This window comes from Ailuropoda melanoleuca, chromosome 12 (genome assembly GCF_002007445.2).
Source record: "Ailuropoda melanoleuca isolate Jingjing chromosome 12, ASM200744v2, whole genome shotgun sequence".
In the NCBI taxonomy this organism is placed as follows: Eukaryota; Metazoa; Chordata; class Mammalia; order Carnivora; family Ursidae; genus Ailuropoda; species Ailuropoda melanoleuca.
The window spans coordinates 17,827,465-17,850,953 of NC_048229.1; the positions used below are offsets into that span (position 1 = coordinate 17,827,465).

A 23,489-nucleotide genomic window follows, 5' to 3' on the forward strand; every position below is an offset into this window, starting at 1 on the left:
AGATGATCATGTCATCTGTGAACAAAGACAGTTTTATTTCTTCCTTCTCGATCTGTATCTTTTACTTCCTTTTCTTGTCTTACTGCATTCGCTAGAACTTCTGTGTTGAAAAGGAATGGTGAAAGGGGACGTCTTTGCCTTGTACCTGACCTTCATGGGAAAGCTTTGAGTTTCTCACCATTAGGTATATTAGCTATAGGTTTTTGTAGATTTTTTTTTTAATCAATTTGAAGAAGTTCCCCTCTTCCTAGTTTGCTAAGCATTTTTATTATGAATGGGTATTGGATTTTTTCACGTTTTTTCTGCATATACTGATATGATATGGTTTTTCTTTTTTATTTTTTTTTTATTTTTTTTTATTTATTTTTTTTTTTTTAAGATTTTATTTATTTATTCAACAGAGACAGAGAGACAGCCAGCGAGAGAGGGAACACAAGCAGGGGGAGTGGGAGAGGAAGAAGCAGGCTCATAGCGGAGGAGCCTGATGTGGGGCTCGATCCCAGAACGCCGGGATCACGCCCTGAGCCGAAGGCAGACGCTCAACCGCTGTGCCACCCAGGCGCCCCGGTTTTTCTTTTTTAGTTGTAGATGTGGTGGATTACATTAATTGATTTTTGAATGTTGAACCAACCTTGCATACCTGGGATAAATCCAACTTGGTTGTGGTTTATTTATTTATTTTTTTAAAAAAGATTTTATTTATTTATTCAACAGAGATAGAGACAGCCAGCGAGAGAGGGAACACAAGCAGGGGGAGTGGGAGAGGAAGAAGCAGGCTCCTAGCGGAAGAGCCTGATGTGGGGCTCGATCCCACAACGCCGGGATCACGCCCTGAGCCGAAGGCAGACGCTTAACTGCTGTGCCACCCAGGCGCCCCTTGGTTGTGGTTTGTAATTCTTTTTATACACTATTGGATTCAATTTGCTAATATTTTGTTGAATATTTTTGCATTTTTGTTCATGAGAGAGATTGATCTGTAGTTTTCTTCTCTGGTAATGTCTTTGCCTAGGTTTGGCTTTAAGGTAATGCTGGCCTCACAGAATGGGTTTTGCATTTTTCTTCTGAAAAAAACTTAGGGAGAATTAGTACACGTTCTTCCCTAAATCTTTGGTAGAATTCACCAGTGAATCCTATCTGGGCCAGCCTGGTACTTTATTTTTGGAGGGCTATTAATTATTGATTGAATTTCATAAGTAGATGTAGGCCTGTGCAGATTGTTTCTTCTTATGTAAATTTTGACAGGTTTTGTATTTCATGGAGTTGGCCCATTTTCTCTAGGTTTTCAGTTTGTGGGCATGGAGTTGGTCATAGTATTCCTTTATTGTCATTTTGATTTTGGTGTTCATGGGACCTGTAGTGATGTCCCCTCTTCATTTCTAGTATCAGTGATTTGTATCATCTCTTTTTGTCTTAGCCTGGCTAGAGTCTTATTGATTTTATTGATCTTTCTAAGGAACCATCTTTTGGTTTTGATTTTTCTCTGTTGATTTCCTGTTTTCTAATTCTACTCTAGTTAACACATACATAATGCAGTAGGCTTACAGTTAACATATTTTTTGCTCCATCTGGGTTGACAATACAAATAAGGTTCTTTGGGCCACTTTTGCAGAGTCACTCTGGCCTTTGCCAGTTGTAACCCAAGGAGTGCCAGCCTTTAGACCCAGACTTCTCTTCACCACACAGGCCCTTCCTACATGTGAGCCAGGCCTATGGCTTCCAGCACCATCTCCACATCAGTATGTCCTGGATCTGTATCTCTAGTCCAGACTCCTATATCCTCCACCCCTATGGCATCCCCACTTTGATATGCATCTCAGAGTTACCTCCAACTCCACACAAGACTATCAAATGATCTCTCCTACTAAATTCCTATCATTAAACAAAACAACAGCAACAACCTGGCTCTTCTCCAGTGTTCTCAGATAAGTGAATGGCACCCCCATCCATCCTGCCAGCTGCAGGAGCCATAAGCCTAGGGGCACTGAGTCCTGCTACTTTGAGCTCCAGCAACCTCCAAGTCCATCTGCTTTGCTCCCTCTGCCCCTATCTTTCATGGCTACCACTGACTTTAGTCTGAAGTCACCTATCCACCTCACTTTCTTCTCCATCCTATAGTCAGAGATCCTTTACAAACACACACCTGAAATGAAAATCTCCCACCTTCTTCAACAGTGTCCCTCTGCATTTAGACCAAGACTCAAATGCTTTTGTGGCCTACCAGGAAAGGCCTTCCAGGGGCCTTCCGTGAATGTGCCATGCTGCCTCCTGGCCCAGAAAATAACAATCGGGTTGGGACAAAGAGGTTTCTTACAGCATTAGTTAAAATAGCAGAAACCGATAACCTGGATGTCTAACACTAGGAGGCTGTTTGAATTTAGGATGTTATGCAGTGCAGTAAAAGGAAATGGAATGCTTTATTTTTTTTTTAAGTTCTCGAGAATTGTTCATGCTGTTAAAAAGTTGTGCAAAAGTGGGGTGTCTGGCTGGTTTAGTCAGTAGAGAATGTGACTCTTGATTTTTGGGATCATGAATTCGAACCCCATGTTGGCCTAGAGATTACTTAAATTTTTTTTTAATTAAAAGAAGTCCAAAAGCAATATTTATATAATTCCCCTTTAAAGGAAGCAAAACACTCTATTGGTATTTCTAAAAGTTGGGATAATGACTATTTTTCATTTTGGGTGCTTTTTTATATTTTACACAGAGAATATAACCTTTGAAACAAGGAAATATTTTTTTTTTAAAGGCAAATTCTAGAGATAACTCACAAAACTACCTGACAAAACTGAACAACTGTGCCTCTGTTCCTTAAAGAGATATTTCCTACCCTCTGGCAGGGAAGATTAAGGCTTCTTTCCCAAATATGGCTGTGGGAGGTTTCTGGTGAGTGCACAGTCCTACGAAGGCCTCTGGGGCCCCGATTGAGGCCCCTGGTCTCTGAACAACTTGGATGGGTATTACAAAATAAGGTAGTGTCAAAAGGTCACGTGCTGTATGAGTCCATTTGTATAACATTCTTGAAAGGACAAAATCGCAGAGCTGAACAGCTTCATGGTCACCAGGGCACAGGGTGTGACTCTCAAGGGGCACCATGAGGGAGATGTCTGTGTGATGCGGAAGGTCTGTCTTCACTGTGGGTGACAGGAACGGGAACCGACATGTGGATACGACAGCATAGAACTACACACAGACACACGTACATATGATGTTGTGACATCTGAACAAGGTCTGTGATTGTGCCAATATCATCAGCGTCCTGACCTTGACATTGTACTATAGTTTGCTAGAAGTTCTCATTGGGGAAAACTGAGCAAAGGGCACAGGGAACCCCTACTATTTTTGCAACTACTTTGTGAATCCATGATTATTTCAAAATAAAACATAATGGTCTAGTGGAGGGGAGGTTTCTTAAGACACAAGGAACACAAACCATAAGGAAAAGATTGATAAATTTGACTGACTACATTTAAAAAGCGTATTTCAAATAGGGCGCCTGGGTGGCTCAGTTGGTTGAGCATCTGACTCTTAGTTTCAGCTCAGGGCGTGATCTCCTGGTCGTGAGATCAAGCCCCGAGTCAGGCTCTGCGCTCAGTGCAGGTTCTGCTTGGGATTTTTTCCCTCTCCCTCCTCTTTGCCCCTCCTCCCACACTCACACGCTCTAAAAATAAATCTTAAAAAAAAAGCTTATTTCAAAAGACACTTAAGAAGGAAAAGACATGCCACAGAATGTTAAAGGATGTTTGTATCACAGTCAACAAAGGACTAGTGTTCAAAACATTTTTTTAAAATTTTATTTATTTATTTGACAGAGATAGAGACAGCCAGCAAGAGAGGGAACACAAGCAGGGGGAGCGGGAGAGGAAGAAGCAGGCTCATAGCGGAGGAGCCTGATGTGGGGCTCGATCCCATAACGCCGGGATCACGCCCTGAGCCGAAGGCAGACGCTCAACCGCTGTGCCACCCAGGCGCCCCTCAAAACATTTTTTAAACTCCTGTGAAGAATAATACTAATAAAAGATAGAACCTAATGGAAAAATGGGTAGACACTCAAACAGGCACTTCACAAAAGAGGAAATCTAAATGGCTGATAAACCTGGAAAAGCACACAACCATATTATAATCAGAGGAGTGCATACTGAAACCGAGATATTACCACAAACCCACTGGATTGACAGACAAATTTTTAAAGATTTATTTTTAAGTAATTTCTACACCCAATGTGGGGCTCGAACTCACAACCCAGAGATCAAGAGTCGCACACTCTACCGACTGAGCCAGCCAGGCGCCCCTGGGTTGACAAAATTAACACAGCTTTTACACCACTGTTCATGAAGATTCAGAACAATGGGAAATCTCATACTTTGTTGGTACAAGACTTTGGAAAAAGGAATAAAAACAGCGTTACAGGTTTGGAGATGCACGTTCTCTATGACCCAGGAGGCGCCACAGCCGGTCTGTATGTATCCCCTACAGAAATATAGTCCTACATGCGCCAAAAGACATACCTTTCAGAGCAGTATTTTAAGAGGCAACAACTAAAAATAACTGAAATGTCCATCAATAAAATACTAGATAAATAAATCGTGGGTATACATTGCATGAATGCTACAAAATCAAAGCAGAAGCACGCACGTTGACCTAGCTGACTCACAATGTTGAGGGAAAGAAGAGGATTCATCAGTAGGGTTCATTTACATGTTCAAAACCAGACAAAACCAAGCTCTTCCTGAGGTCTGGGCACACACACATGGCACGGAACCAAAGCCAGGAAGCAGTGAGCACTAAATCTAGGGGAAGGAGGGACCCATGGGGACTCCTGGGGGAAAGGCAGTGTTCTATTTCTTACCTGGGTTGGGACCATGCAGGTGGTCACTTTAGATTTCCACATGGACACAGTAGGCGTATTTCCGTATTTAGAGTTCACGCAGGAGGCGGTGGCAAGTAAGTGTAGGAGTGGAGAGCGGAGGGCAAGGCCCAGACGCGCGGGTTCTCTTTCCGACGCTCCACCTGCACCGCGTAGAGCCCAGGTGACCCCTCTTTGGGCCCAGTTCTTCAGATCTGTGAAATGTGGAGAATGGAAACATGTGGATGTGGTAAGGTAAATACAGAAAGCACAAAGCCCAAATGAACCTGTTTTCCTGCCAAGAAGGGGCCTCCCTGCCCCTGGGAAACAACCTGCCTACACCCTTGTCTCTGTCGTTGGGCTTCATCTTGTTTTAATTGGCAGAAGCAGGTCAGATTCCGGCTTCCACCCTCCGTGGGGAGCTCTCCCCCTATTCTGGGGAGGAGCGGACACCCCTCCACCCTGTGCTGGGTCCTGCAGCCCTCTGCCTTCTAGCGGCAGGTCCAGGGCTGCTCCTTCTAGAAGGGCTGACGGGGTATGCGTCACCGCACCATGTGGAATCTGTGAGGTCCCTGAATCACTGAAACTGGTGAAATGGGCAACGTCTTCCACTCACAGATCAGTCTTACTTGAGCAGCAGTTACCAAGAGTCTCAATTTGAAACAGACCGAAAAGACTGGAAATATTTGTGGCAACACTAAGGAGCGGGAAGACTAAACACACATGCGGCCACCCAGACCCCATTCCTCTAAGCCTGCCCAGGCGGGCAGGGGACCACACAGACACCAGCATCGGCCTTCCTGCTCCGCCACTCCCCGGGAGGAGGGATGGTAGGAGAGCGGGGCCACCGATCCTGCTTCACATCTCCCCCCCACCTTACCTCTGCCAAGGTCATGGCTGGCCTTCATCCTCTTCTGCTTTCAGAAGCTCTGTCACCTGCCTGTCCCTCCGGCCACCTTCCTCGATGGTCCACTGTGCCAGCAGAACCCCGTGATTGTGATTAAGAGCATAGGCCCCATCCTCTAACTTCCTGCACCACCACCAATTGGGCTGTGAGGTCTGAGCCTCAGTGTCCTCATCTGCAAAATGGGGGTAGTTTTAGTTCCTACTTTATGAAATGGTACCCAGCGCAGTGGCTGTACACAGTATGTGCTGGCATTCGCTCGGCCCCTCCGTTCAGAAAGGAAGAATGGGGGTGCCGTGGGGAAGTGTGGAAAGGGCCAGGGCCTGGGAAGGGGAGGGCTGGAAGAGGGAAGCAGACAGCAAGTGTGGTGCAAGGGGAGACTCAGGCCAACCTCAGATCCGAGGTCGGAGTACGGGTCCAAGTTAGACTTCAAATCTTCCCTGTCTGTAAAGTGTTCCAGGCCAGATAGGGCTTGCAGGACTCAGCCCCAGGGAAAGGCCATGGCTGGGGCTGGGGTTCTGAGGGGGATGGGTGCAGAGCTGGCCGAGGAGAGGGTAGGACACAGGGGTCCCCGCTATAAGAGTGGGGGAGGTGGTGTTGGGAAGGAAGAGAAGGGAAAGAGGAGTCCCAAAAGAGGGGAGGAGCTGGAAGGGGTGAGAAGAAGGATTTGGGAGGACAGGCAGGTCCTTGGAGAAAAGCTGCATTTGGGGGAAATGGGGCAGAGACGTTCCCATCTCTGGGGTCTGGGGAGGGAGTGGTCAGGAAGCTGTGTGGCAAGAGCCTGGGCCGGAGGGAAGATGAGGCAGCTGGAAGGAGCAAGGTTTGCCCGCACCTCTCCTTGTCCCCAGCAACGCCTCCCCTGGGGACCTGCTCTGTGGTGAGCTGACCATACCCCCGTAAAGCAGTGAGGGAGTCCATCCCACCTTGTGTGTCCCTGGCTTTTGTTGGGGTGGCCGGCTGGCCGAGGCATGGACCACAGTGTCCTCCACCTGGCGTCTGTGAGTCACAGGGCCCGGCTCCTGGACATTCCTGCACGCCAGCCTGCTGGGCAGCGGGTCCCCCTTGGGTGGTTGCCAAGCTGTCACTGTGGTGAGGCTGCCCCTGCACAGCCCCACAGGTGAGAAAGCACTGCTCACGGTCCTTGGGAGCCAGCAGACAGTCCTTCCAGGAGTCATTTGGCAAACACTGGAGGGGTCCCGGCGCCCAGGGCTCAAGTGTGAGACAGCCCTGCTTGGGGGGCCCGTCTTAAGGGTCACAAGCTGTCTGTGCCCCATTTATCCACATAGTCTCACGTCATGCACAGGGCCCCCCCCCGATGTTTGATCTAGACCTTCGGGGAATGTGGCCTCCCCCTGGTTTCACCTCCAATGAGGCCACACTGAAACTCCACAGTCCTGGACTGCCAGCAGGAAAACCCAACTGGGCCGATTAAGAGGAAGACACACTGGACTACTGATAACTCAAACGCCCCTGTTCACCCTAGCTGCTCACAGAGTGAACTTCCTCATCCCCGCCGTGGAGCAGCGCCTGCTGCCCAGGGACACAGTGAGGATTATAGGAGTTAATACCCGTACAGACCCCAGCACAGCGTCCAGCAGAGTCAACAGTTGATACAAACTAGTTGTAATTATAGAAACATGTTGAAAAGCAGAAGACCAGGAGGTGCATGGTGGCGGGGCGCAATGGCCTACTTCAGAGTGGGGGCTGTGGACTCCAGGAGCCTGGCTGTGGTGGGAGCGGGAAGCTGTGGTCCAGCAAGCCTTCCCGGGGCTATGATGCTGGCGCCCGTGAGAACCCCTGGCCTAGGCGGAACCTCTGGGTGTGAGCTGATGTGTCTGGGGCTCACACAAGCTGGCTCACACAAGGACACTCCACTGCCCCCAGCCTTGTTGCTTGGGAAGGCACCCGCGATGGCCAGGCCCCGCTCCTTCTTCTGTTTGAGAGAAGAGCCCCAAGTCAACTGCCTAGAGGACAACTGCTGGAGACTGAGGGTGGCCCTGATGAAACCAGGTATACCCCACTGTCCCTGTGGGAACCTGCATGATGGGCCTTGCTCTAAGATTAAAAGACTGGTGGCCTTAGGAGACCAAACTAACCCCATGACCCCCTCACCTGGTAATGAGGAGGTGAGGGCACTGTGCCTGGCTGGTTGTCGCTGAATTTGTAAAAATTAAACTTTAGGAGTGATCATAAGATCAATGGAGTGATGTGTGATTTCTTTTAAGACAGCTACCTGCTAAGAGGCAGAAGAAAAAAGGTCATCATTCCTGTAAACTGACAAGAGCCGCCAGGGCAGAGACATATTCGCTACTGTCTCATTCAAGATTACCTTACGGGAGAAAAACTTTCTTGAACCTTTGACAGAGAATCTGGAAACATCACCTAATTGACAGGAAACACAGAATTACCACAAAGACACTATAGAGCCTGTTTATTGCATAACTAGCAGGCACAAATTCCAAAACGATTTTACAACGCTTACAGGGTTGTACAATAATTACAGGAATAGAACGTACAATAAACATGAGAAGTACAGAATAATGAGTGACATGGATAAAACACATTTGAACGAAAGGCATTTCGTTTTTCCTATGCAGCATTTTCTTTCATAAAAACAAGGGTGCCTTTCACGGGGACAGGGAGAGAAGGAACATTCTATGATTGGAGAGCTCACAGCCGCTGTGGGCAGACACATGCTCGTCTCGCTCCTGGTTCCGCAGCTTGTCACTGGAGGAATGGGATAACGGCTCCCGAGGTGTGCGTCTGTGGTTCCAATTGCATGAAATGCCATATTTGATCTTTGGGCCCGATTCCCTGTTCTTTGGCAAATAAGAACTATTTGCGTTCCAAGGCAGAGGAGGACTTCAGCTAAGGGAGCTTCGGGGCGGAGCTGTCTCCTTCAGCAAGTGCCAGTTTCATAAAGTGCACCTCCGTCCTATCAGCTTGTGGGGCGGGGGGAGGGGGGAGATTTGAGAACCAAGAGTAAAGAATGACTTTAGAGAACACGGGCGTTAGTGCAAGGCTATGGAACACATGTGCAAAAGGTGGTGAACGGCCGTCCAGACAAGGTGCGGTTTGCCAGTGGGACCGGGTCTCAGAAGAGGCTGAGGAAATGTGCAGGGCAGCAGAGGGAGGCGTGTCACTCCACCCAGAACTTCTCTCTGGAGTGCTGGCACTGTGGGTTCACAGAGAAAACGTCGAACTTACGTCTGTGGTGCTCTTACAATTGGAAATGCTCTCTGGTCCCCACACTCCTTGATTTTTTCTAGGCGCACAGAGACAAGGTCCTCTGTCACCCGTCCTCGAGTGTTCCAGCGAAGACGCCACTGCACCTCCCGCAGACGACTCATCATTTAGAAGCCTGTCCTCCCTGGGAGGCCGAGGCACCCACTCAGTATGGCCACTGGGCCTTTCCCGAGGCCCCAGCACGGGCCCAACACGAGGGCGGGTGTTTGCAAGAAAGAGGAGGAGGGACAGCTAAGTACGTGCGGCATGCAGACAAGGTTATCAGATGGTGCTTGAACTTAATAGAAGGTAGAAGGCATCCCCTCAGCATCCAACAGGAACATGGCACTTAGGATTGTGCAGACAAGTGGATGAGTCTTTTGGAAATGTGGACCCTTTCCCCGCGCCACTCAGTGTAGCAAAATCCGGCAAAAGCATCCACACACCAGGACTTAGTAAACCAAACACCATCAAGGTGCTTCCTTCACAACAGCATCCGGTCAAGCTATAAAGATGTTTGTAAGTCAAACGGTTCTGTGAAAATACAGGCTTATTTAGCACATATCTAGGCAACTGTGATTACTTTGACTTCTTCACATGTATGAATGAGCACGATGGGACAGAACATATGGGTAAGATGAGAACTAACAGCAACCTGACACAGGGTACGGGTGGCCAGGGAACACGTAAGGCTCAGAAGGTAAAGCAGGTGTGGCCTCCCCGCTGCAGGTGACAGAACCCACGGGCAGAGGCTGTGAGCTGGCAGCCTAGAGGCCACAGCTCACCTAAACGTGTGCTGTGACAATGTTTCATCACCAACATTTATAAACAGAGAATGGCACAAAAAATATCCGTTATTTCTGGTGTCTCTTAAAAAAATCAAAGCTCTGCCAACCCCGGGTCCACTTTTCCACAACGCAGTCTGGGTGGAGCTGGGGAGCTGCTGTCCCTCCTGGGTATGCCACTGCTCCCCCATGGTCCTCCGCCCCTGCTCTGTACCTGGCCCACTTCGTTCATCTCCGTCAGTGCTGCCCGGCCCCTCCGGTCCACAAAACTGCTGCAAGGAGCAGGGACAGGGATATGCTTTAGCATTCAGAGCAAGAACGGTCTTTTTAGTAGTTTAAAAACCAATGTCAGTATGTTCCAGAACTTAAACCTGTACTTTCGTAGCTTCGGGATAGCTGGCAGTCACCTAGAGCACTCTCTGAGGAATTCGTGAAAGATGAGGTCTAATTTTCAAGGACCAGCGAGGTAATGGAGGAGAAACATACTCAGATGATTGTATAAACCTTACCTTGTAAGAAGTCCTTACAGGTGATGAGCTGTGCCAAACAGGCCGTGTGAGGAAGCGCTAAGTGGTCAGAATAACCGAGTTCTGGGAGAGAGATACATTACTGTGTTAGGGAGTAGATGATTTCTCTTCCCACGGTTTATGGCAGTGATAATCTGAATGGGGTGGCACAGAATTAGTTACGGCTTGTGGGATGGGGCTCCTCTTTGCTGCACGTTTGGAATGACACATCTGGTTTCCTGCGGGAAGGCGGAGCACCGAGCCGCACATGATAGCAGGGTCACGCTCCTACCTGGACAGGGCCAAATGACACGTGACGTGGGGAATGAGCGCTTATCTGGCAAGACGGAGACCTCAGGATGATGGTAAAAGAGACAGAGGATCCAGACAGAAACATCAAATAAAAGAACATCTAACAAGAGAAAACAGTGAAAAGCATGGAGCAGTTCATCGTTTCCTTCCAAGAGAGACTGTTACACTACCTTCAGAGAGGGGCAAAGTCCCTTCTCTACATCCATGTTTGCGGACACCCCAAACTTAGAGATTCTTGCACTAGGGCTGGAAAATTCGCTTATTGCACAATGTTTGCTAGGGAACAGATGAGGTGGATTTTTTTTTTCTTTTTTTTTTACCCAACTCTCTCCAGAAAATGTTTCACTAAAAATCTCATTTATAATTTTAACCCTAAACAGGCAGTTTCAAAGGGATGGAAAAGTTCTAACAAACTTGAAACAATGAAACTCTGCGTTTGGATGACTAGGACCATCGACTCAACAACAGTCACTGACAGCACAACAGAACATTCGAGAGGAAACTGGCAAACAGGCACAAAATAAGGCAAGTGGGTTAAATTAATAGTCGAAAATTTGTTAGAAAACATGCAAAAATAATACTGAGTTTTTTAAAAAAAGTTTTAAACTTTCATTAAATGTTTGTTTCTGTAAAAACTGGCAGAAATTCCACGCCTCAATTTGAAAGTGGACTTTAAAAAGCCTGGAAAATGCAAGGGCCGACACTGAGCTGTTCAGTTGTTGTTCTCTTTGGTGGTGATGGTGACCAGCTGCTTGGCGGCCTTGGCGATGTCGTACGCACACTGGATAACCTGCTGCGTGACCAGCTGGATGTCCGTGGGCGGGCCGGGGTCCCCGGGGAGGGTCTTCTTGCACTCTGACTGGAGTCGGTAGGCACTGGACGTCAGCAAGCGCAGGGAAGTCCTCACCGTGTCAGACTTGGGTTTCTGAACGGAAGAACAGTCTGCATGAGCTGCATGGTGGACACCAAAGGGCAGGGACAAGCGTTCTTCTGAGGACAGCTCAAGCTGTTCCACGGTGCACAGCAGTTTCATCATGCCCTTTCTCAGTGGGGGTGCTCACGACACGGCAAGCTGTGCAGCCCACAGTGTATGAGACGCCCAAGTGCTCAGACTCAAAGGTCAAAGTGTACGCAGTGTTATTTTAGCAGGACATCCCATTCTGAGGTGGTTTTTAAAAAAACAGTAACCCACTTGGGTGAAATATTCCAGATACAATTTTAATCTATTAATGCTTTGCCTTTTAGCACTGGGCTCACACATTCTTGGCTTATTAAAAACCAATATTCATAGGGGTGCCCGGGTGGCTCAGTCGGTTAAGCATCTGACTTTTGGTTTCAGCGCAGGTTGTGATCTGATGGGTCCTGGGATTGAGCCCCGAGTCAGGTTCCTTGCTCAGTGGGGAGTCGCTTGAGGTTCTCTCCCTCTGCCCCTCCTCCCCCACTCGTGTTCACATGCCTGTGTGCACTCACCCTCTCTCAAAGAAAGAAACCTTTAAAAAACAAAAGAAACACCCACCGATACTCATGTAGGACAAAATGATTTCCATGTCCTCTATGACTGCTTGCATATTTAAAATTTGTGCTAAAAAAAAGGTACATATAATATCAAGGGTCCTGAAAAAATTTCTTTCAGCTCATTTAAAAGGATCTGAACCAAGTAAGTAGGAAGTGACTTACTTTGGGGAATAATGCTGCCATTTCAGTAACAGCTACGTGTATCCTCTCTGAGCAGGGGATATAGCTGCAAGAATATTGAAGAGGTTATTCAAAGACAGAAAAAGTACAAAGCACTGCAGAAATGGAGAGTACTCAGGGGCCAGAATGCACTCCATTTATATTCCCCCAGGGAAGGGGCTGAGGCCGCCGACAGCCCACTGAGGATGCCACGCCAGCAGGAGCAGGGCCCCATCCTTTCCCTAAAGCTCATTCAATCCGCTACAGTCTCCAGGTATGGAACGTACGCAACACACAGGACTAGCCAGGGGAAGCCACAGCCAGCCAGCCAGTCCATGACGGCAGTCACACCTCTTCCAGGGGGTCACGTGGTTCTTGTGTGCTGCATCTTTCTCATTTCTTGATAGAGAAAGAAGGATTTCCACACAGAGGCCTCAGAACTTAAAAATAAAGGACTGAGAAAAAGTCTGTAAAATCAGAACTGGAGTCTATACCTCAACACACATGTGCGGGTTAAAACCAAAGGACACCTCTCAATGCCTTCTCTGCAAATGCATCTCCACTGCTGGGGACCAAACGCTTCACTCTGGGTCAAGAGAAAACACTGAGGTCTGCTCTTGTACTTGACCCCTTACCCACTTTCTCATGAAGCTGCCATGACTTTGCTTGTAACGGAAGGCTAGGAGCCCAGCCAGCCCCTTCTCTGCTCACCTGACAGGCTGTAAGAAGACAAAGTGCACGGACTCTGCCTGTCCTCATTCTTTCCTGCAGGCCACCCGGCATCCTAAGGGCCCCCTTCAGGCTTCAGGAGCACTGACGGAGTGCCAGCTCTCTTCCCATTTCTCAAAAGAGGAAACTGAGGCCTGGAGAAGCAGAGAATGTGTCCAAGGTCTCACAGCTGGTGAGAGAGAGCCGAGCACCAACCTGACTGTCCAGCACCCGAGCCTGGGCCCCTCACCGCCACACCACAGGCCTCTCCTGCTATCAGAGACACAACAGATTCAGGCCTTTCTTTAGAGCAGGTCTCCTTCCACTTGTGACTGGTGATTCTGACTTCTTAGGTGAGGAGAACTGCAGGAACGGAGACCTGGGCTTCACTCAGGCTTCTTATTCTTGCACTGTGACGTGCAGCATATGGGGCTGGTGTCCTGCACCTTCAAACTACTAGGCTTCCACCCTGAGTAGCATGTTACAAGGTCAAGAGACAAGGACACACTGAAGGTGGGACTGAGCAACAGTCCTTAGCTAGCATGCTACCACTGGCCTGGGTTCTGGTTTTAGGACAACTGACCCACAGAACCCAGGGGGGAAATGGGATATGAGAAAAGCTCGCTAGCAGCCTGTTTGTGGCGTGTTAGGAAATACGGTGTGAATATGCAGGTGTGGCCTTCCACAAGCACCCATGTGGTTATGTTTTAAAAACTTCTCTTCCAAGACAGAGAATGAAATCTCGTTCAGCATCCAACTTAGCACTTAAAGCCCTCAAGTAAAATTTTTCCCCCATTTTTTAAGTCACGAAGTTGGCTTCTGCTTTAACACTGTCATAATAAGCAATCTCTGTATTTCATCTCTGTAAGAAATCTAGCCTCAAAGCTACTTTAAGACTTGCCACATTTTAATTAAATCATTACATTTCAATAAAGTGGTTTATATTATCCCCAGATACCTTCAAACGGGCAATCCTGACTTTTACCTTTGTGAGCAGTTAGAACCATACTCCACATAGTAACAAAAAAGCCAAGGCAGAGGGAGTCACTTCACTTGTATATGAAGGGGCAACAACCCATCTGGTCACACAAACACTCAGGGAAAAAGGCTGTGTCCATGGCAACCACTGTCTCAGGTATAAATCTTCCTTGAATCAATATGACCATTAATAACACATTAACAGAGAATCACATCTGAGAGATTTTTGCTTTGAGTTTTCATTTTGACCCAGAAATATAATTCAACCTTCCCCCTGCTACAAAGAAGACAATTATCCTAAGGACACCTTCCAAAAACTCACTCAGTACAAAATACTTTAGGAAGTCCTCAATGAGCCACGAAAGAAAGCAAATCCTGATTAATGAGAAAGTCATCCTCCTGCTCGCTCGGGGGGGTTCATGTTCACAACTTCAGGCTGTTATCTTTCCTCAAAAAAGGCTTTTGTGCAGTTTTAGAACATGTAGTACTCCTGAGTTGTGTGGCTGTGTGTGCATGTATGAGAGAGAGACAGAACAGGCAGGGAGTGGGGATGGAGGCCCAGGAGAGGGACCAGGCTGAGGCAAGGTCAGGGACTGTGCGCAGCTTGCCTGGCTCAAGGGACCAGGGTGAGGCCTGAATGTGCCTGCGTAGGCTGCTGGTCTACTTAGGATGAGCCTAAGCGACAGATGAACAAGAGGAGAAAACAAGAGGAAAAGACACAGGTTTCATCAGTACAATGCAAAATTATAAATCAAAGTGTCTTGTAAGTAACCAGAGATTTTAGTAGAACAATGAATAATTCATAAAATTCTCTAGATCATTTCTGAATTAAACTGAAAGAGTGAACTACTAATGATTAAACTCTGCATCCTTGTCTCATGGTCTTAAAAAAATCAGATCATAATGTTTCTGAATGGGTTTGTACATCTTAAAAAACAAAGAAAAACAAGCACCTTATTGTGGTCTCTGAGGCCAAAAATGGCCTCCAGGCAGATATTTCTATTTTTGGACAATTACCAAAGAGAACAATGCAACGTACACATATTTTTTTGTTTGTCTGAAATACAAGCATGGCACTTCTGACCAGCAGTAAATGAAAAGCGAAGCCTGTTGACTGGTGGGAGAGCCCTGGGGAGGGAGGCTATCTTGGTTTCGGGAGTCCGTTAAAGACTGCCCTTCGGATCACTGTGACACATCTTGCTTTAGGCAGTGAGCGCGCGCAGTCACTTGCTGCCAAGGCTGTGGCGCTGAGCGGAGGGACTGAGCACCTGCAGCTCGCGAGGAATGGAGGGTGTGTGACAGGGAGGCTGCCCAGAAGGAGGGGGATGAACAGCCATGTAATGCTCACGGAAGGAGGCGGAGCGACAACCTTCCTCTTTTCCTGAGGGGCCTCCAGCAGCCCGTCCAGGAAGACGAACTCTCATCCTTCACTAAACACGGTCCACTCCTCTCTCGCTGAGTGGAAGTAGTGGCCTGTGGGAAGTCAGGGTTGTGGAAAAAGGGAAAGGGGAGCAAAGGGGAGTCTAACCTGGCAGTGCTGGGAACAGAGGGAAGGAAAAGGTGACGGCGCATCTTTACACAGAGTAAGGGAACAGGGAGGACCACGTAGTAGGAGCAGCACAGTGCTCCTGAACAATTTCTTCTAGTGCACCGCACACAAAGGAACTCTTCACCCGAGCGCTACACTCTGCTAACCTACGGAAAACAATGAGATTGTTTGGGGCTTGTGACTGACCTCTGCTGTTTTCATAAACTCAACGGGACAGTGTTAATGCTTCACGAGTGTGTCTAGATGGGGCTGGCCACGTGAAACTAGGACGTCACCCAGAACACTTCACAACTCATCAGAAGTTCTCAGAGAATTCATGCTCAGGGAACAAAAGGATGAGCCAGAACAAGAGCCAGTTCCTTCTTCATCGCAAGAAATAACTCTGCTGGGGCACCCAGGGGGCTCAGGGGGTTAAGCAACTGCCTTCAGGGGCGCCTGGGTGGCACAGCGGTTAAGCGTCTGCCTTCGGCTCAGGGCGTGATCCCGGCGTCGTGGGATCGAGCCCCACATCAGGCTCCTCTGCTATGAGCCTGCTTCTTCCTCTCCCACTCCCCCTGCTTGTGTTCCCTCTCTCGCTGTCTGTCTCTATCTCTGTCGAATAAATAAATAAAATCTTTAAAAAAAAAAAAAAAAAGCAACTGCCTTCAACTTAGGTCATGATCCCCAGGTCCTGGTATCGAGCCCCGTATCAGCCTCCTTGCTCATCAGGGAGCCTGCTTCTCCCTCTGCCTGCCTCTCCCCCTGCCGGTGCTCACTCACTCTCTCTGACAAAGAAATAAAATCTTCAAAAAAAAAATAAATAAATAAAACAAAACTCTGCAGGATATGGTTCTGCTCAGAGTAAGACTCTTATTTCAGAAGCACAGAATTATTTTTGTGTCGATTAGATTCACTTTCATTTGTAAACCACTCTGTTTCCTAGATGTTCACACATGCGTGCACACATGCACACACATACACGCACGAAAAGGAGACCTAAGAAATCAAATTCATGTCAGGATACCTTTTAAGTCAGACCACTCTGCTCTAGCTAGGGAGACCGTAGGGGGCACAGGGGCTGAAAGAATCAACTGCAAGCTCTAAGGCAACTTCTTTCTTTCCTCTCGCCGTCCAGCACCAGGAGTATCACTAGCCCTAAATAGGCTGCAATTCTATTTCTAGAGGCACCTGTTTCCAGAACACTTCATAAGAACACGGAAAATGGAAAATACCATGTAAAAAACAAAAAACACTGAAATTTTCAAATTTGTTCTTAAGCCTATTATGCAAACCTGAAATTTTCAAAAAAAAAAAAAAAACACCCTTAAAAAAATTGGCATACTGAAAAAAAAAAAATCCCTGTTCGTAACGGAGCAGCATCTCTTCCAGAGCAAGTACATTTTTCCAGGCAGGATTTCCAAACCCCCTTACCTGTCATGTTTATTTTCTTGAGCTGCTCTTAAGAGCTCCTGTATGTTTTTGGTGATCTGTTCAGTCTTCCGGATGACGTCTTCCGTGCTGGGGAGGATGGGGCTTGGGGCTGTGTGGGGTTCCGCGGTATCTGGTACTGAGCCGTCACCTTGCCATACCATACTCCTCTGCCTTCCCTTTCTGCTTGACCTGTGACCATCAGAGAAGTGGCTAAATGTGACAGGTGCCTATTAGCTGCTTCTCTGCTTCTAGAAGCCAGTGCATGTGCATTTGCTGAATGCACGAGCTGGCTGCTTTTGTGGTTTCCTTTATCCTGTCTGGCAGGACACTCACAGTGAGGCTGTTTCCTTAACAGGCAGCCACAGCTCACACGGCTGCTGCTTCATGCTACCACGGGGCTGGAAATTATGACTCTCAGAGAAAGGGTAAAGACAGGGAAAGGGAGGAAACAAGTGGAACAGCAAGGTTGTGTTGTTATAAAGCCATCCTTAAGCCAGCTCATCCCTTGGGCTACAAATGTAGAATGTGACCTTATGCTGACTTAAGAGTACTGATTTTAGGCACATTACAGCCACTCAGAGACGTAATAGGCCAGTAAAAGAAAACCAGGCCCCTGGGGTAATAATAGGATAAGAGGTTGAGCTATGAACTTATGCCTCCATGTTTTACCACCTCGTGGGTCTGTAAATAGAGAGGAGGCACACGGGGGATAAAGTATGTTTCCTGAGCACGGCTGCTAGGTCTCGGGTTCGAGAGCCCGCCCCAGGGCAGTCCTCCTGCAGCTGTACCCCGTATCATCTGGGTCTGTGTCATTGGGGGTGTTGTCGTAGTCACTTTCAGGTGTGCTGTTCTGCTTCTCCAGCCTGGATGCCTGCAAGAGAGAGAAAGGCAACACCTGTTAGTTTCGAGCACGAGACATTTGGGAGACTTGCCTATGAACTGTTACCTGTTAGGCTACGTGGCCTTCGGGCCCCAGATCTCATTTGACCCTTTACTGAAAATTTAGTAAAAGTTGAATAGGAGATCCAGAAATGATTTCTCTCCCTCTTGGCACCATTTTCTTCTTAGCTCAGTGGCAACTCCATAAACAGACCCCGGTTATAAACTAACACAAACGTGCAAAGCAACACACCCACATTTAGTTCTCTAAGGAATATTAACTATAATACAATGCACACAGGCCAGCACTTACATACCCAAGACCTTCGGTGCTGGAAGCCAGCTGCAGATTATCTAGTCTAATACCAGATGAGAAACCAAGGGCCAAAAGAGCTGGGGGACAAAGCCAAGGCCACAGAGTCAGCAGAAAACTAGCACCAAGAACCTAGGTAGCGTCTCCTACTATCTCCAGTATTCCGTGCCTGGGGCCCTGAGGATTGTCACTGCTCAAAACACTTAGGTCTCTCCAAGAACTGTCCTCAAACATAGTTGGTATGAGCCACACAAGAAAACCAATATTATTAATTCATTGCTGCATGCTATTTGTGAGCCAAAATGGATTAACCCAGCATGACACTTGGTTTCCGACCACTTTTGTTTCCCAAAACATCTATCCCTTAGGATATAAATATCTGATGCAATTGTGGACATGAAAAAATGAGACACAGATTCAAAAGAGGAATCCTAAAAATGTTTTGGGCAAACGTCAGCACAGTGAAGCATAGGTTCTTTCAGGGTGACCAAATTTGGAGGGGACCACATTCCCTTGGAGGGGACTATGTTAGTTCTGGAGTGTTTAATAAAAATGATTTTATCCACAATGTTTGGGAATTTCTTCATCTAGAACAGAAGTCAGTGGAAGCTGATTCAAAACCTAACCGGATTACCTTGCAAAATACAAATATGAGCTATTTCCACCTTTAGATTTTGAATTTAATCCAAGTTAATCAAAACATGTGACTAAGGAATTTCATTGATGCTGCAATAAAATGTGGCTAAAGATACGGCTGTAAATTAAGATCTTTGTTCAAACCTATGGAGACTTTGCATCTTCATCCAAAAGAATGGCTAGCATACAGTAGCCCAGTTTAAGAGTCTAGATAAAGTCTAATTATTTGCTCCTTGCTGGTAATGTTGCTTGGCCCTCTGAAGGCCCGATGCAGACGCAAGGCTGCCAGCCTCAGGGTGGGGAAAGACTCCTTATTCATGCCGCATTTCACTTTACTCTCCCTATGGCCTCCCTTTCCCCTCCCAGGGCAAAGGCTCCTTTCCACTGTGTGCTGAGGTTTTCCCATATTTCCGAGTGCTATTTGGTTCTAGCCACTCTTAATATAAGACACTTGCTCGGCTCCTAAAATTCAATGTGAACTCATGCTCCATCCACTCAAATTCATCTTGTAAATGATTTAAAGTGTTGGCTTGGAGCCATGCGGAGAGTCTGTAAAGCTAAGTTCTATAAAACCTACTACAACCTTCCAGATCCCTGTGTTTACGTCTCCTACCAGTAAGTAGTTCTGTTTTACCTGCTGCCTTATTCTGACCTGGCTTTATTGAGTTACTGGACACTGGAAGTGTAGCTGAAAGACCAAAGCTAGGCACTGTACCCCGTGCAGGGAACAGGGAAAGCAGGCTCTTCTGGAGGTGATCTAAAAAAAGCTCCCCCAAACAAACAAACAAAAATACCCCATCTTACCTTTCACAGGGAATGCTTATTTCCTTTAGTTTTTATATATACATGCACATACAGATGGATGTTTGTATGTGCATGTGTTTGTACATGTGTGTATATACACACACATGCACATACAAAAATGAAATGTAAAAAACTTGCATTTAAATAATTATTCTAGAAAATTCATCCAGAGCTGCTCCAGTGGAAAAATCTAGAAAACAGAATTAAACCCAGAAAATCTCACATTTTTATGATCAATCTTTTTGCTTTCCTTGATATAAATGTGGTAATTACAAATCAAATGCATTACCCTACAATGATCGAAAGTACCAGGTTTCATTTAAACATTTTAGAAGAGTAACAACTCATGTATCTAACAAGTACTCTGGAAATGTTCCTCAAGCACAGAAAACAACATATAACAATAACCATCCTGGAAATCAGTTACTTACAAAGTCTTTCATCGTTGTCAACAAAAGGCATGGTACAGGATTTCAAATTAGCCAGCATTTAATTTTAAGAAAATTATTGTAAACATGCAGAGCTAAGATTAAGACCTATTAGTTAAAGTGCTGCTCTCTCAAAGCTGTTAATAGGAAAGTTACCTTATAGCTGGTGCTGGTTCAGTTTACTGAACAGATTTGCAGTTTTCTCTGAATACAGACATGCCATAAAAGCCTAAACTCATGATGAAGCTGTCAGGAACAATCAAGATTATCAGTTTAAATGACATTAACTGTTAATCTTGCATAAAGCTGTCTCAGCAAGCAGTCCCTGCAAGGATTCTCCAAACTAAAAAGATAGATTTTTTTTTTTTAATTTCACAGTGGGCAAAAGAGGTTTACTTGACTCTTATTAGCAAAATTTCAAATGAGCTATTTCTATTTAACTGTCCCTTAGTTTAACTGAAAAATTACAATAAAAACGTTGCAGTTCAATTTCAGAACTGTTCAGAAGACTAAGTATCATACAGCAAGAATTCCTTTTAATAGACTACCTCCAAGTGCGGAAGAGAACCGCCAAAGGGCCTCGATGAACCATATGGCACTGGCAGTGGGAAAAAACGACCCTCTGTCATTCCTACTGATGTGGAGGGAATGGAAAAAAGCCTAGTGCAAACCCCACCCTGTCTGTGAGGCTAGTGCCTCACCCACAGCCACCTTCCCTCCTCTCGAGTTGGGTCACACTACCCATCTGTTAAAGGAAGAGTGCGCCACGACCTGAATGCAGGCCTTCAAAGCCTGTGCACTGTCTCCACTGCTTTTCCAGGGGACGTCATGCACTCTTTGTGAGGGAAAGGAATTTTTTTTTTTTTTTAAGTAAGGCTCCACGCCCAGGGTGGAGCCCGATGTGGGGCTTGAACTCACAACCCTGAGATCAAGACCTGAGCTGAGAGTAAGAGTTGGACGCTTAACCGACTGAGCCAGCCAGGCGCCACAGGAAAAGAATTTTTTAAACTGACAGTGCCTTTGGGAGCAGGAACGTCACCTGAATCCCTAGGACACTCTGATTTACCAAAACGTTGGGTCTAGAGGAGGTGCTTAATAAATACTGTTGTCTGCCTACTCTAAAAGGAGCTTACCTGAATGACACATTGTTACAGGGAATCATACATCAGCAAGCTGGACTTGACCAACTCATTAAGCGAACAGCTCCACACTAATAGCTGCCATACCTCCAGTGCTGCCCCGTGTTGCAATTCTGCTGCAGGACACAGGGACTGCAAGACCTGCGTGTGTCAGGTATGACACTGACATAAAAAATGTCAACAGGCAAAAAAATAAAAAATAATAAAAGCATGATGTCTTAGTGTTTCAGTTAGCCCAAATATACTTCTGATAACTGTTACTCTGGACAAATTTGACACAGTTGCCCTATTACAGTATTTAACCAGCAGCCAGCTAATTTTTTGATTGTTTAAATAGACAGTATGCTCCGAATAAATGTTATAGGGTGAATCACGAACTTTGTTAAATATTAAGTGAAACTGAGCAATGTGGGGTTAGACAAAAGGGAGACCACCTCCTACAGACATGCGTGTGTGCGTGTGTGAGCGCGCGCGTGCCCGCACGCCACTGTGCTGAGACACCTGGGGGAAGCACTGCCTCATGCAGGACAGAAGGGCAGTTAGTGGAGGGACAGGAGGGCCAGGAGAAGCACAAAGCGCCCAGAAGCACTGCCCCTCCTCCAGAGAGCAGACCGGTCAGAGTGTACTTAACCCTTCGGGCGCTTTCGTCCCTCGACCAGGAAAGTGTGGAGGGGAAGGAAGGCAGAGATGAAGAGGAGGTCACAAGCGCACTCCTCCCGATCTGGAAGGGGAAAAAGAAACACACTCGGGAAAATACAAAACAAACAAAAAACCCTACCACCTACCCTGGCTTCAGCCCGGGGCTTCCCAGTAAAAAAATCCTGAAAAGCAACTATGTGAGCTCGATGATGAAATTTCCGCGATGGCAGGCTTATTGCCATGCTAGCTGATGACAGGTCCCCAGAAATGTTTACTCCTTTAGTGAGATGCCTCCCAGAAATTACTTGGAATTTATAAAGCTGCTTTTCCATAAGAGAAAAGATAACACCTAGCATAATTTGTTAATTTTGTCAGTTTTTTTTAATGGACGGCCTTAAACAAATATTTGTTTTTTTAATCAGGATATACTTGAGATAAACTATATGAATGGTTCAGTTGGTATAGGTTATTAAATCTACTCTTCAGTACAGATACAGAACTTTAGCAATAAAATGACATTGTATTCTAAATGTTTCTATACATCGGAATCCGGGGATGTACTGTATGGTGATTAACATAAGATAATAAAAAAAAAATGTTTCTAAAATAAAAAACTATGCTGTGAAAACTGACAAAGTTGTCTTTCCTAACTTTTGTTTTCAGTTATACAAAAATAAGATTCTTAAGTTAGTTCAATGGCATTTCCGTTACACCAAATGTATCAAATCAATTGCTTTAGAATGTTCTAGCCCAAACAACTTAGAGAGTTGAAGTAACGGACACCCAACTACAATATAACAACACTGAAATTAAACAGCACTGAAGCCTGACAAAATTAAACTAAGGTTCAATTTACTAGGCCGTATCCTTTACTCTGCATTTACTCTGAGAGGAGGATTTTTGGGAAATGCCTATAAAAATCTGACTGAAGAAGTAACTTTCACGTTCATAAAAGATAAATACCACTCTCTGAAAACACGTAAGTTCCAAATGTCTGTAACATTTTGTCAAAAGATGGGTTTTTAAAATAAATCCAAAAGAAATGTAACATTTGAAAACCTCACACCACGATACTTATCCCATTGTGAAACACGATGGTTAGCAGCCTGTTACAGAACGCAACCTTTGGCATACAATCCTGGTAAAATCGGTATAGGGGTTTTACATTTCCTGTTTATGAAATGACAGAGCAACATTTTCTCCACGAAGGGGAGGAGGGTGTGCAGAAGCTAAGCAGGCAGGCTGACCACACATGGAGAGGCTGCGGAGGCCTGGAGGCTTCCAGACCTACCCTGCACGCCCAGGCCGCGGACACCACCTGCTCCACTGGGAAGGGCAGAGAAGGCACCCTGAATTCTAAGGGCTCCATTTCATAGAGGGGCACCTATCTGTCTACCTCAAAGAAGATGGCACTTACTTTTGCTGGTGACATTTACACCATTTGTTTTTAGAAGTGGGGTAGAAAGCTTGTTACAAAAAAAGTTCCAGTACTGGCTGGCTGGGAGAGAGATTATGGATATGAGGGAGAAAAGGGGGGCGGGGCTGAATAGGAGCCAGAATCCTGAACTTTGTCGGAAAACTTTCAGCCAATGGCCCTGTCTGCTTGTGGGAGTATAACAAGCATCTGTTGACATGTTAATACAGCAAACACAAGGATAACTCTCCTAGCCCAATTTGGCAAAGCAGAGACACAGGGATCTGCAGGTTCAGAAGAGGGAATGCAGGAGTCAGGCTGGACAGAGAGTGAACAGCGGAAG

At 46.3% G+C, this 23,489-nt stretch overlaps 1 protein-coding gene across 16 annotated transcripts in view; it reads right to left on the minus strand.

Annotated features, from left to right (window-relative positions):
• Window positions 1–8,159: 8,159 nt before the first annotated feature.
• The window catches only part of GIT2 (GIT ArfGAP 2), a 49,558-nt gene continuing 34,228 nt past the window's right edge, over window positions 8,160–23,489 (minus strand). For 8 of the 16 annotated variants that reach the window (XM_011217167.3, XM_019793181.2, XM_011217166.3 and 5 more), the window contains 5 exons: window positions 21,725–21,814; window positions 17,683–17,765; window positions 16,895–17,083; window positions 12,253–12,316; window positions 8,160–11,500 (listed from right to left, as the gene is read on the minus strand). In XM_011217167.3, the coding sequence (XP_011215469.1) occupies window positions 11,288–11,500; window positions 12,253–12,316; window positions 16,895–17,083; window positions 17,683–17,765; window positions 21,725–21,814 (639 nt within the window). In that variant the 3' untranslated portion in view covers window positions 8,160–11,287. Of the gene's footprint in view, window positions 11,501–12,252; window positions 12,317–12,960; window positions 13,113–16,894; window positions 17,766–21,724; window positions 21,815–23,489 lie in introns of those variants that run through there. The other 8 variants (XM_002930373.4, XM_002930371.4, XM_019793184.2 and 5 more) reach the window with 4 other exon arrangements.